Source organism: Culex pipiens, chromosome 2 (genome assembly GCF_016801865.2).
Source record: "Culex pipiens pallens isolate TS chromosome 2, TS_CPP_V2, whole genome shotgun sequence".
NCBI classification, from domain to species: domain Eukaryota; kingdom Metazoa; phylum Arthropoda; class Insecta; order Diptera; family Culicidae; genus Culex; species Culex pipiens.
Window position 1 is genome coordinate 154,848,740 of NC_068938.1, and position 13,537 is coordinate 154,862,276.

The 13,537-nt window shown below is 36.2% G+C and overlaps 2 protein-coding genes across 4 annotated transcripts in view; one reads left to right on the forward strand and one right to left on the reverse strand.

Moving 5' to 3' along the window:
* Positions 1–471: 471 nt before the first annotated feature.
* LOC120425272 (uncharacterized) lies at positions 472–1,571 on the reverse strand. 3 transcript variants are annotated; one of them, XM_039589718.1, is made up of 5 exons: positions 1,419–1,571; positions 1,257–1,360; positions 1,132–1,207; positions 707–1,069; positions 472–647 (listed from the first exon to the last, which is right to left on the reverse strand). In XM_039589718.1, exons 1-5 carry the CDS (start codon positions 1,518–1,520, stop codon positions 567–569), a joined length of 726 nt encoding a protein of 241 aa, XP_039445652.1. In that variant the 5' UTR covers positions 1,521–1,571; the 3' UTR covers positions 472–566. The 3 variants fall into 3 exon arrangements, with proteins under 3 accessions (XP_039445652.1, XP_039445654.1, XP_039445653.1); XM_039589720.1 differs by lacking the exon at positions 1,419–1,571 and having other exon boundaries at positions 1,132–1,193; positions 1,252–1,366; XM_039589719.2 differs by lacking the exon at positions 1,419–1,571 and having other exon boundaries at positions 1,252–1,339.
* Positions 1,572–11,255: 9,684 nt separating this feature from the next.
* Positions 11,256–13,537, forward strand: part of LOC120425261 (dynein beta chain, ciliary) — a 36,853-nt gene continuing 34,571 nt past the window's right edge. Inside the window, exon 1 of the mRNA XM_039589705.2 lies at positions 11,256–11,436. Within this exon, the coding sequence (XP_039445639.1) occupies positions 11,384–11,436 (53 nt within the window). The 5' untranslated portion in view covers positions 11,256–11,383. The remainder of the gene's footprint in view (positions 11,437–13,537) is intronic.

The window sequence follows — 13,537 nt, forward strand, 5'->3', positions numbered from 1 at the left end:
TTTTTGTCTGACTAGTTTTGGAAGTTTCCCCAAATGTCTTGTTTAAGCTACTTCAAAAAAGCCGCTCACGAGTGCTCCTCAAAGTATCCATGAAACCGTTCAATTAATATGCGCCCAGTAAAAACAACATGCTGGAAATTGAGTTAGTAAAGTTCATCATTAGTGGCTTTCCCAGTGGCAAGCTGTACAGTATACCGGAATGTGTTCTGCTCAAAGCTCCACCAGCAACATTGGCGTTGCGTGTATCATCTGGAACTATACCACACACACACACACACAGACACACGCGCCGCACAATATTTCATGGTAAGCAACCACCCACAGGCACTTTTCGCCGGTTCCATGACGAAAGGAAAATGTGGCAAAAGTTTTCGCCTCTCATTCGCTGCTGGTGTACGGGAAACTTTCCGCTCTGATTAGGACACTAATTTACATGTACTCTGTTTGTACGTAATAATGTTGACTGCCAAATAAACTCCATCTATTTCGTGTGTATTTGCTTCGTTCGGTACTGTGGTGCAAGATAACTAACATGATTCACAATAGAAAAGTGGATACTGTTACATCTAAATAGAGCTGGAACGCTTCTTTACAAGAATTTTTGAGTCATTTCCAGAATCAATTCCGTCAGGATTAGAGTCAACGCTCTTAAAAAAGGAAAACAAATGAGTAATTTCATCAAAAATTAACAGAAGATCCAAACCACCTGTTGCATGGATAGCCTCGACCGAATGCTACCGGACGACTCGTCTCGAACCGCCAGCAACCGCAGACCCATATTCTCGTGCAGCAACTGTGAGCATCGTGTCAACAGGTTCAGATACTGCCGGTGGCAGCTGGCAATGCTCTCGACGCTGAGCTTGGCGTCGACCGTTGCCTGCAGGTAGCGGTTCTGTTCCCGCACGTACTCGGCAAACTGAAGGCACATCCGCTGGTACCGGTTCCGGTCGCCCAGGTGCCACTGCTTGGTCGACCACATCCGCAGGAAAATCGTCCCCAGCCGGGACCGGACGCTGGAGCAGCGCTGCATGTGACGAGCCATCTGCCGGTTGGACGTTCGTAACGAGTTCTGCGCGGGGAGAATTAAAACTAGAACATGTGCACTTGGCGGGAAATGCATTGTTAAACAACCTGTAATCCTTCGAGCGTTTTTCCTATTCGATTCATCTCGATGGATTGCGTTTTAGCGTGAACTGTAAATATATGTCTGGCAAAGCATTATAAAAAAGCTATTCATATAAATGTTCTAACCCTACTTTTGCTTGCTAAGCTTTTTCGTTAGTTTCGCATTCTCTGATTGAGCTCCCCACAACTCATTTGCGAGAGTTTGCTTAGCCAGAGCCATCTCTTTAAGTAATTCCTATTTAAATAAAAATCAAATTTCAGCATATTTCACACAAAACTTATAATAAACAAGCCTTCAGTCTGAGATTTTCGCATTCTGCTTGATTTAAGCTCTCTTTCAATTCTTGAAGTTCATGCTTGATACCGTCCACAGCTGACATTTTGTCCAAAGCCATGGGTTACTACGCTCCAACCAAGTCAATCTTCTAAAAGCATTTTGCCAACCACAAACATTCCAAAACAATCCCAAAATTCCATCTCAAAGGAATCCAACCAACCTTACATTAGCTTACATTCGAAAGCAAATAAAATAAACACTGTCAATAAGGATAGAGCAAAAATCCCACAGAGCCCCCCGGAACCACAAAAAATTCCGTTGACATTAACCCCCTTTTTTCGCAAAGCTTTCCCAAATCCTGTTTACCTATAGGAACACACTCACACAACGATGAAAACCCCCCGGAAAACTTTTCTCAGTCCTAAATCAACATTCCGATCGCCAGCAAGGGGGAAACTTTGATTTCCTCTGGTAGGTGGCGATGGGAGTCCACCTGGTCTCTGCGAGAAAAATGAAAATTGGATGAAAAAAGGCTTCGAATCTTGTTTGATGCTATCGGAAAAAGGAGGATACGCGTTCCTATTTTAAAGTTCCCACGCTTTGCTCAACTACAGCTACTACAGCAGTTTTTGTTTTTGGGTTTATTTTGACAAGAAATCGAAAAATTTGAACATCGATTTGTGTTTACGATTCATTATCTCTGATCGATTTCAAAAAATCAAAATCAAATTATTCGCTCTACAGCATTGCCTTGGCGTTCTCGATTACGAGATTCCTACTCGAAACTAGGCTTGATTGTTGAGGCAATTGCAAACCTCTTTTTACACCTAAGCTTCCATCCACCCCGAGATTCGAACTGACGACCTTTGGATTGTTAGTCCAACTGCCTACCAGCGACTCCACCGAGGCAGGACCCAGGGAGACGACTCCTACACCTGGACTGAGCTAACGACCTAACCTCTAGGTTAGACCGGGGCCAACATTTTCTGCAACTATTGACTGTTTTATTTTTGGAATTTGAAAATACCCCTACATTAATTTTTTTTTTGAAACGTTGAGAAAATTTCCAATAATTTTCCTTTTTTGTCTTTGCTTATCAAAATGCTAATTGCTGAAATAAATACAGTCTATAACAATTGAAATTTTTAGATCTTTTTTCTTCAATTTCTTCTAATAAGCCCTATTTGGGAAACTATTCTTTTGTTTTTCAATGTTAAAAAAATATTTATTTATTTTTTTTAATATTAGGAGAAACCATTTCGAAAGGACTAACACATTTATGTTCAAAATGTTGGGCTTAATTCTGATTTTTATTTTGTATAATTATTAATATCAGAAATCCTGGTCATAACCAAACAATTAGTCAAAGACACCAGATCGATCAGAAAATCCCTTCTCATGTTACAGATTTGCGTATATTAACATGCCCATTGTGTATCACAAGCCCGCGATTGTATGGAGATTTGTATGGAAAAGTTTAATGATACAAAATGGCTTCTTTTAACATAAGAAATTCATGGAAACATCCAAATAAGAACACACAAAACCTCGAAAAAATCGTTTTGTGTGTCATACTTGTTGTTTCAATGTTTTTTGAAAAGGTTGAGTATTGTAATTTGGGTAATTCTCCAGCAACCCCGCGAAATCTGAAAAAGTTGCCCCGACCCCTCTTCGATTTTCGTGATATTTAATTTTTGTAGTTTTGGTCCCTAATCACGAATCCGTGATGGTGGGGCGATACCACCAATGTAATTTTTTTACTATGGCACGTTTTTCAGTGATTTGTAGCTCGAAACCGTGAAGAGCTGGATATTTGGTGTCATGGAAATTCGGCCCATAAGTCACAACTTATAGAAAAATATAATTTCAAAAACATGTGTTTGATTTTAGGGGTTGGAAATTTGGAATCCTGGTCAACAATGAATAACATCAATTTTTCAAAAGAAAAATTGAAAAATTATGATAACTCGTGAAGAGTACATTCAAACCCCTTACTTTTATAAATCCTTTTTTTTTTTTGTTTATGTTTGCAGTACAACTTTGTAGAACATTGTTAAACTCTAAAAAATAACCCTTCAACGTAGTTTTAAAAAGTTTTTTTTTTTTTCAAATTCGAAAATAACATTAAATTTCTCATAAAATTACATGTCTCACGATTTTTGACAGTTGAGTAACGACGAATTTTTCTATTTTTTTATGAAAAATGCGATTTTTGGAATTTTGAGTAGGTACGCCAAAAATCGGATATCGAAAAATGGACCTCGGATTCACGATCAGGGACCAAAATTACCCCTAAAAGCAAAGTTTAACGAAAATTGAAAAGGAATCGGGGCGACTATTATGTGCGTTGGCGGAGAACAACCCATTTAATATTTTATTTGGTTTTTTCTTGCACCTTAATTTGTTGACAAAATTGTTAACCTTACACAAATTTTGAAAAAGTTTTCTGTTTTCAAAATACAGCCAAAATACTTTTCAATCTTGTTTTTATTTAAGGTGACTATGCCAAAGACCATTTCCGTAAAAATATTTCAAAGTGATCCGAAAAAATTCCTATACGGCCGATGCAAATATTTTTCAAATTATAGGTCTCCCCCCCCCTTTAAATTAGTCCGAAAAATCAGGGGTAAAAAAAATATTTTCAAAATACTTCAAAATTTCCATGAAAATAGACGTCTTATCAACTGAAATCAAACTAAAATGCATTTTCTGCATTGATAATCATATTTAGTATGTTTGGACCCGTTTAAAAATGTTTTGATTTTTTATGAAATTTCGAAACAATAAAACTTATGTCAATTCTTAGATATTTTTGAAACAAATGATTGCAAAACACTTCATTCTTTAAATTTTTGAAACCATAACTTTTTACAACAATTTCTATATATTTTTTTTTATTTCAAGGGCAAATCACTAAGGTGTCCCCAAGCATATTTTGCTTGGAGTTGGACGGTTTTTTTGGGAAGGTAAATGGTCTAAGGAGCCACCCTAGGCGAGTGGTTACGACCGTTTGCATTGTTGTTCGAATTCATCGTGTGTTCACATTTCTAATAGGAAAGCTTTTCAATTCTTCTCATCTCTTATTGGATGAATTCTGTGTCGCCAATTCCAATGAGTCCAGAGCTTTCTCGTTGGGAGCAAATGGGAATCGAACCCAGTACCATTCGCTTACAAAGCGAACATCGTAACCATTCAGCCACAACTGTTCCCCCGTCTGGCCAAAAACAACGCTACATACAAAAAGTTGAAATTTTGAATGGAGAAAAATCTACGGCGGTTGAAAATTACAAATCTGATGGCCACGTGGTGGCGATGAAATATTAAGAAAATGCATTTAATAATATAATACACAGATTTACTCACCGAATTCAGTAGTTGAAAAAGCAGTTTAGATCGGTAAACCATCTGTCAAAATGAACAGAATAATACAAAAATCGGTTGTAAGATGAACAATAACAAACTTCAATACAGAATTTCGGTAAGTTTTCATTTTCAGTATACGGAACTGTCCAGCAGTTGAGTAATCGGTAAACTTTACCGAACTCGGGTAAAAAATCTAAGTTTTTAGTCAATCAACCATCAAAATTTTTCAGATTATTTAGTTTTGTTTCAGGGAATTATTTATAAATTTTTGTTGCAAAACTTTTGATTATTTAATTTTCTGATAATTGAATTGAAATCTTGCTTCAAAATAAATCCATAATACAGCTGAATGCAAATCTAATAAGTTCCCTCCCAGCAATAAACAACTCCACATGATTCGAGCTTTTCGTTGCATCATTGTTGCAAGCAATCGTTCCCTTCAACTCAAGTAAATAATGGATGAAAGGACAAGATGGTTCTCTCCCTCGAAAGCATCTGCTGCTGCTGCTGCTATCACAATCGCAATCAGAGCATGAACGATGCTAAAAGTTTTACTGCCAGCACTCGGTGTACCATCAGAGCAGAGCTTTGTAGTAGTGCTTCAAATTTAGCAAAAACTTGCCCATTCTCTCGGAGGTCCTTCCGATTGTGTGCAGTAAACTGGCGTCACAAAGTTTGCCATTCTTACCACGGTATAGTGGAAACAAATGTAACGATAAAGTTTCCAACAATATGCGAAAACTATCAAATCAGCATCATTGTAGAGGAAAATTTGCCTCAAGTTGGGCGGAACCGGTAAGCGTCTTAAAATTGAGCGTAAAATGCACTATTTGTAGAGTTCAATTTTTCTTTAATCAATTCTGGCCAAGACCAAGACAGTAAAATAAAAGGCTATTGAAAAGATTTTAACGATGTCCGTGGTATAATTGAAGAGAAACACCAAGCAACTGCTGAAATTCAATTTCCAAAACTAATGAACGAGGAAATTGAACCACTTGTTTTTGGAACTTTGAAACCCAGGTGGGATGATGCGGCACCGTGCAGCCATGTGATGAAAGCAATTACTGGCCCTATTATTATTCCATTTTCCATCTACCGTTCAATGCAGTTCATTACAGGTGGGCCTGTTTGCAGAGATAAATATAAACAATGAAAAATGAAGACTGTCGAGCTGGAATTAACTAGGGAAGACAGATTAAATTGATATCATATTTCCATCGATTCTGACAATTGATTTTTACATTGATATTTGTAAAAATTGTTGAAAACATTCAATAAATTCCATGCTTGTTGCAAATCGTAAAGCAATTACGCTAATTAATCAAATGAATTAAATGAAAGACATTATTGAGCCAAGACATTTTTCATCCGGAAGGAAAATCCCAGTCATGCAATTCTGTCATGGGTAACAAATCTAATAACCTCCAGCAAGGTAAATTTTCCAGCTTGTCATGCAAAAAAAAAAAACAAGTTCCTCTTTCGCTGCTCAACCCCAGTGGCATTCCGGCCACTTGTTGAACAGGTAGGCGAAAACTTTGGAATGCAGGTCACAAAAACCGAAAACCAGCAATGCGAAAGCAAAAGTTATTGCGCGCTTTTCATTCATAACCCTTCCGGGAGGGACCAGAACAGCGGGCAAACGGAACGAAATGGAAACGTAGCGCCCCCTCAGGTTGCAACTCGGTCGAAATATTTGGGCGGGAGGAACTTTGCGCCTTTCCATCACAACTCCATGCAACAGCTCAAGGCTGACGACATCGACTAAACAAACGCGAGCCACTCGACCGATATCACTGCTGTTGCTGCACTGAAAATGTTGGGGATATTCGCTAGTGTTACCAGACATTTTTTTACATAAAATTTTTGATTTTTTACAGTATGTAAAAAAAGTATTTACACCCCTTGGGCACTATGCACATATTGTGATGAAACATCTAAACAATTTAATGTTGACAGGAACCTAGTACTACGTTTTGTTCAGAAACTCATGCCAAACATTTTGCTACAAAAAGCTCATGAAAAGATGATTTCTATAAAAAGTTATATAACAAATACTATTACGAAAATAAAAAAGGTGCAAAAAAAGTTTTGACACCTTTCGAAAAATTAACATAAATAATGTTATTTGTTGACAAATCACCATAAATCCAGTCTCCCAACTCCAAATAGGCATCCTTGACTGATTAAAAAAATAATTTGGATTGAATATAAAATTTACTAACTACTTAGTATAAAAGTTTATATAACTCTGGAAATTCTACATAAAACTTATCTAAACTTAATTTTGCAAACTTTTAATCCAACTAAATGTCTATATATAACCATAGAATTGCTAAATAAACATTTTGGAGTGGGTATAACACCGTTTTGGGGGTATTTGTATCGATAGAATAGATTTTTCGTTGGAATTTCGTACCAACCCGGAATTAAGTCGTCGGAAAATCCGCCGACATCTGAACCGGTCCACAATTCACAAGTCAACCTATCTGGCATCAGAAAGGGCATAAAATTTCCGATCTTTTGATACCCATACATCCAGGTTTTCTATAAAACCCACGTTTTTAAATACCTAAGCAAAAACGTTGTTATGGTTTCGTTTGAGCAACCTGCCAAAAATGTATGGAATTTCGTAATTTTTGTTCTCGTGGATCAAACTTACTTTTTGCCCAGGTATTTAAAAACGTAGGTTTTTAAGAAAACCTAGATGTATGGGTATCAAAAGATCGGAAATCTTATGCCCTTTCCGATTCCACATAGGTTGACTTGTGAATCGTGCACCGGTTCGGATGCCGGCGGATTTTCCTACGACGTTATTCCGGGTTGGTACGAAATTCCAACGAAAAATCTATTCTATCGATACAAATACCCCCAAAACGGTGTTATACCCACTCCAAAATGTTTATTTAGCAATTCTATGGTAATATATAGACATTTAGTTGAATTAAAAGTTTGCAAAATTAAGTTTAGATAAGTTTTATATAGAATTTCCAGAGTTATATAAACTTTTATACTAAGTAGTCAGTAAACTTTATATTCAATCCAAATTATTTTTTTAATCAGTCAAGGATGCCTATTTGGAGTTGGGAGACTGGATTTATAGTGATTTGTCAACAAATAACATTATTTATGTTAATTTTTCGTAAGGTGTACAAACTTTTTTTGCACCTATTTTATTTTCGTAATAGTATTTGTTATATAACTTTTTATAGAAATCATCTTTTCATGAGCTTTTTGTAGCAAAATGTTTGGCATGAGTTTCTAAACAAAACGTAGTACTAGGTTCCTGTCAAACTTTAAATTGTTTACATGTTTCATCACAAAATGTGCATAGTGCCCAAGGGGTGTAAATACTTTTTTTACAAAATGTATATGTGTTAAAAAAACAAATAAAAAAACAATTTAAGTTTAGCAAATCTTATCAAAATTTTTTTTATATATGTTCGAAGTTGATTGGCAAGGAAATTCTTGCGTTGAAAATAATACTAGTAATTATGAAGATTATTTTGAAAACGTGAACCATTTCATTGAAATAGGTAATAAAATTATTTAATCTTCAGTATACGGGTTGCACTTCAAATACTTGAACTTTAAAAAATAAACATATCTCACTAGAGTGTAACAAAAATGACTTTTTGGCGGGCATTCAAAAGTTTGTTCCGGTGGGCATACTAAGCCCAAATCCAAAATATGAGCTCGATTGGACGTAACAGGAGCTGGCGCTTTGCATTTGAATTTTAAATGGGATTTAACCCGTAAAAAAAGATTATTTTTTTTTCAAAAATGTCACTTTTTAAGGCATTTTGGCCACTGAAGCGTATATTTTCAACATCATTGGCGTATAGGCCAGATCCTTGCGCATCTTTCGGTATATATAACATTGAAATTTTGAGCACCGTGGAGCTCGGTTCAGACCTTCAAAGTTTGGCATTTTTTTTTCGAAAAATTTATCCCAGCAAAATCAAATGGCGTCTAGGGCGTCGCGAGGCGTGACGCATATCTTTTTTGCCGGGGCCGATTTTTCGAAAAAAAATGCCAAACTTTGCTCCAAGGTGCTCCAGATTTCAATGTTATATATACAAAAAGCTACGCAAGGATCTGGCATACACGCCAATGATTTTAAAAATAAACGCATTAGTGGCCAAAATGCCTCAAAAAGTAACATTTTTGAAAAAAAAACTTTTTTCATCGGTTAAATCCTATTTAAAATTCAAATGCAAAGCGCCAGCTCCTGTTACGTCCAATCAAGCAAACCCACCTCCGGAGCAAACCCACCAAAAAGTCATTTTTGTCACATCCTAATATCTCAACCCTAATTTTGCGTTACCAAATAAAAATATATAAACAAGTGTCCATAATTTCAATCCAAAGATCATAAATCACTCACTCGTTACCGAATAAAGTGCGCAATCAATCGTAAGATACCAAGATTCGAATTCACTCGGGGATTAACCCGCTGTTTCACACAGCTATACAAATCAATTCCATCAAAATTGGCAGAAAGAAACTCAAAATATTAGTTTATGTAACAAGCTATAACATTTTTTTTCTAGCACGAGTTGTTCTAAAGAGTTGGAACGAGTTGCATACAATTTTATTTCACAATTTCGAAAAACTCTTTTTAATAGGATTTTTGCTTTTCCCCCTCTAGGTTGACATTCATCAATTAAAAATCAAGCAGTGTCAAAAATTATTACTTTCCGAAACTAATAAGTCTTATTAAAACTATTTGTTATGCCGAAATGTGGGCCATTTCGTCACTTTAGGATGACAGAGAAAGTAGGTATTTTCGAAACGGATTTGAAAAGACTCAATTTTTGGATTATCGCGCGGAATTTTGATTTCACTTCTACTACTACTTTACTTTCCAAAAATTATCTGTGAGTTTTCAAAGATGAACAATGTACCAGAAATTCTCGTATGTTTGGCAGGTTAAGCACTCACTCCTAACTCCACCCATCCTTCAAAGTCCATCCATACAAGTAATGCTAATATTAATATTCTTCGAAAAATTGTTTCATAATCATACCAATCGGATTTTATAAGGTTTTTACTTTTTGGCTTTATTTTGATTTTTTCAAAAAAAAAAATCAAACAAAATATTATTGAGTGTCTAATAGCGCGTCCCAAAAAAAAAGTAGTTGAGGAAATCATTGGGCTCAGTTCTCAAATTCTTCCAAACATGAAAAGTTTCGGATGTAGACGAAAATTTTGAGCAAAAATTTTCCTATAAGATGCATTTATTCATACCAATGAGAATTTTTGTTTTGTTCAATGCCGTCAATACGGAGAAGATTAAAAAAAGCAAAACAAAAAAATATTTTTTTGACGTGAAAATTTCCGGAGGGGTAAAACCAATGTTTGTAAAATTATCATAGTAACCCAAAAAATCGGTATTTTGACACTTTGGCTCAATTCTGCGGGCAGATTCAGCGGGAAAAATTACACGGAAAAACATATAGTTGGACAATTTTGAAATTTCGTTAGGGTGGTCCCATACACTTTTCCCTTGAAAATTAGACATTTTCAAATGAAGATATCTCGAGTTTAAAAAAAAACACCCCTTAGAATTTTACGCGTTTGTAGTGCTAAATCTCCTGTTTCGGGTGCAGCATGGCGCTTACTATTCGGCCTGCGCTTTTTTAGATATTTAAGCTTGCATATTTTTACCTTAACATGGCTGTAACTTTTGACCTTTAAGTCCAAATCTACCTGTCAAAAAATAAAAATGTTTGTTTCTTAGAGCTCTAAAAATGCCTTCAACCTCACTTTTCTCAAAAACTTAACCCTGAATTGCTACTTTCAAAAAACTGATTTTTGAAGATTTGTTCAATTTGCTCGTAGAAGGCCTAGATTGCAAGATAAAATGTTGGTGTCTTTGACAAAGTTGCTTGGATTGTCAAGCCCAGCAACAAAAATATATCCTGAAAAGTTAAATTTTCAAAATCGCCCTTATCATGAACCACTCTAATTTTCAACTAAACCAAAAGTTGCAACAGCTCTTCTGAAGACACCTCCAAAGCTTCATCATTTTTCGGAAAATCAATTTTCCAGTCAATTTTCCGATCTGGACCATTGTGCAATGTGTTTACATAATAACAAACACGTTTTGCTTGGCTGACCGTTCTGTGAAGTGTCACGAAATTTGTTTGAAAATGATTATCCCGAGATCCAAAATAAAAATGTTTACAGTAATCGGGCAAGTACGTGTATCAATCGGTTTCTGACTATATTCCTGGAACTGTTTTGCTCACAAGAAAAAAAAACAGACTAAAACTAAATCTCGTTAAATTTCGACGTGCAAAACTGTACGTTTCCCCTCGCTCGACATCTGGTAACGCTAAAGTCTTCCCGAACGCGAATCCGTGGGACAGAACGAAACGGAACTATATCACTGCCATAGATACCGGAGCTTTTATTTATGAAAAATAATGTTCATAAATAAAGTCCCGCACGCGAAAGCCCCTGCGATGTCACTTCGTGCAAGTTTGGCGAACAGTCTTCGGACAGATTTTAATCGGAACAGACCCGTGCCGGGTTCGGTCGCGGGCTTTGAAAAACAGGAAAAATCTTCTGAAGTTACTCAAAAGTGATAAAACTATTGTGATATAGCGTAGAATAATGCAAAGTGTTACCAAAGTATCGTTAATCTTGTTGAAAACCGTATTTCTTAGGTATTTCATGTGGGTTACGTAACACCCTTAATGCGCAATAGTCTGAAAAACGTTGAAAAAGCGGGAAATTGTAACGGAAAACTTTAGAATCAGTTAAATGACGAAGAAAGATTAACAAAACCACAAGAAAATATCACATATGTCGAATACCCTGGATTATTTCGATAAATTGGATTATACCTTGGATTACCCTCAAATTGGATTACTCACACCATTGGATTATCGCTCATCAGCTCGAGATATTGGATTATTTCACTAAAACATCCGAAAAAATAACAAAATATCACAAATACTGCAAAAAATCCGAAATTTTCACAAAATTTTCCATTTTTCAAGATGGCGGCCTCGCAAACCTAAGTCGCAAAAAGAGTCAACCTTCAAAACGTCGCTCGGCTGGGGATCGGATCGATTTATTTATTTTTATAAAGCTTGATTGACAAACTCGACCAACTTTTTGGGGCCGATATCAGTTTGCGTGCCACGAGTCAGTCGGTTGCGCACGCGAACCCAACATAAATTGGCAATGTTTGTTTGCAGGCAGATGTTGCATGATGGTGGCGCGAGCCAAAGTTTTCGATGTCGTGTGCCACAAAGCGCTGGCAGGACTTTGTTTGTTCCGATTAATCGGCTTGCAGAGTGCTGTGTTTGCTTTCTTTATGGAGGAGCTGTAACTGGAACGGTTTATTGATATGATATGATTTGCTTCACAATGCAAATAAAAATACGAAACGGATACAACAATTTCTAGCTGAAATACATTCACATAAACACGGAAAATTGTATACAGAACTTAATTCAAATCAAATCAAATCTAATCGTTCAAATTAAAACTACATTTCTGAAGGATATAAATGGCGAGAACGAACCGGAACTTCGAACTTTATGTTTTTTTTTATATGAATCTCTATGAAACCAAAAATTGTATAAGAAAAATAGGGTTAATAAGTCGTAAAACACTAATATGGCTATATCGCTGGAAATAAATTTTGGAAATGGTCAAAATTTGGATACAAGCAGTTTATGGCGCAAGCTAACTGTTTGAAATTAAATTCTTGAATTTGAATGTGTTATCTCATTATCTGTAAAATAGTCGAAAAATACCTCTAAAAATAGTGTTGACCACTTGTGCCGGTCCTAATTTGTGAATCCATAAAATAAATCTCATCTCTGTATTTCAGAAAAAAAAGCTCAAAAAATCAGGCTTTGTACAAATGTACAAATTTCTATAGGTTTATGTGACGTCCAGAATAAATGTTCTATAAAATCGAAAGAGATCAGTTGCACAAATTACTCCAGCCGATATAATTTTTTGCTTCTCAAATATATAGTATGTAAAAAAGAGTACACATTTTGTGATAAAATATGTGTCATGCCATCTGAAGCGGAACAACATTAGAAAATTACCTTCTCCGATCCTGCTCAAATTTGGCAGGGCAAAACATGCAAGAATTCTGAATTTCATCCAAATCGGACCAACCCCTCCATTTATGTACCTTTCCAAAAAAAATCGACTTTTTGGCGATTTTTAAGTATCGTAAACCGAGGTAAAAATGATAGAATTTAAATTTAGTTTTGGAATATTTTCCAACTGTTGAGCACTAATTTTGGCAAATAGTTTTTCAATAATGTGTAAAAAATAGTTGCGTAGTTGCGTTGAGATTTCAATTCCAGTGCTTATTTTGATAGTCATATTTGAGCATGAGCATGAGCATGAGCATGAGCATGGTTGACTGCCAATGAGCTGCTACTCCGTTATTGACAGATCAGCTGAAGTTAAACAATGAATCAAAAATGATCAGTGGGAGCCAACCATCCGTTCACTGTTTAACCCCTGAAGACCCCGACTTTATTAGTCAATACCGGCGCCCTCCCAAGAAGCCTGCAGTTCAACGAAAGGGAGGAATGTTAGTCCGATATTTGAAGTTGCAGACTCATCAAGCACATAGTTTTTCGCTGTATACTTGTTGATACCGCTTGAGACCGTTGAATCCACCGCATCTCCTTCAAGCATCACGTGATTAATTTTTTTTTTTTTTTGGGTTAGTAGGATAAGGTATTGACTTTTCGATGCCTCCCGAGCTACGACGCTATGGGGAGGACT

Bases quoted from the DNA above. Each gene is read 5' to 3' on its own strand.
- LOC120425272 (XM_039589718.1), bottom strand. From the start codon at position 1,520: ATGGCTTTGGACAAAATGTCAGCTGTGGACGGTATCAAGCATGAACTT. The intron at 1,361-1,418 runs GCTTGTTTATTA...TTATTTAAATAG, and splicing joins GCGAAAATCTCAGACTGAAG to GAATTACTTAAAGAGATGGC. The intron at 1,208-1,256 runs GTAGGGTTAGAA...ATGCTTTGCCAG, and splicing joins AAAAAGCTTAGCAAGCAAAA to ACATATATTTACAGTTCACG.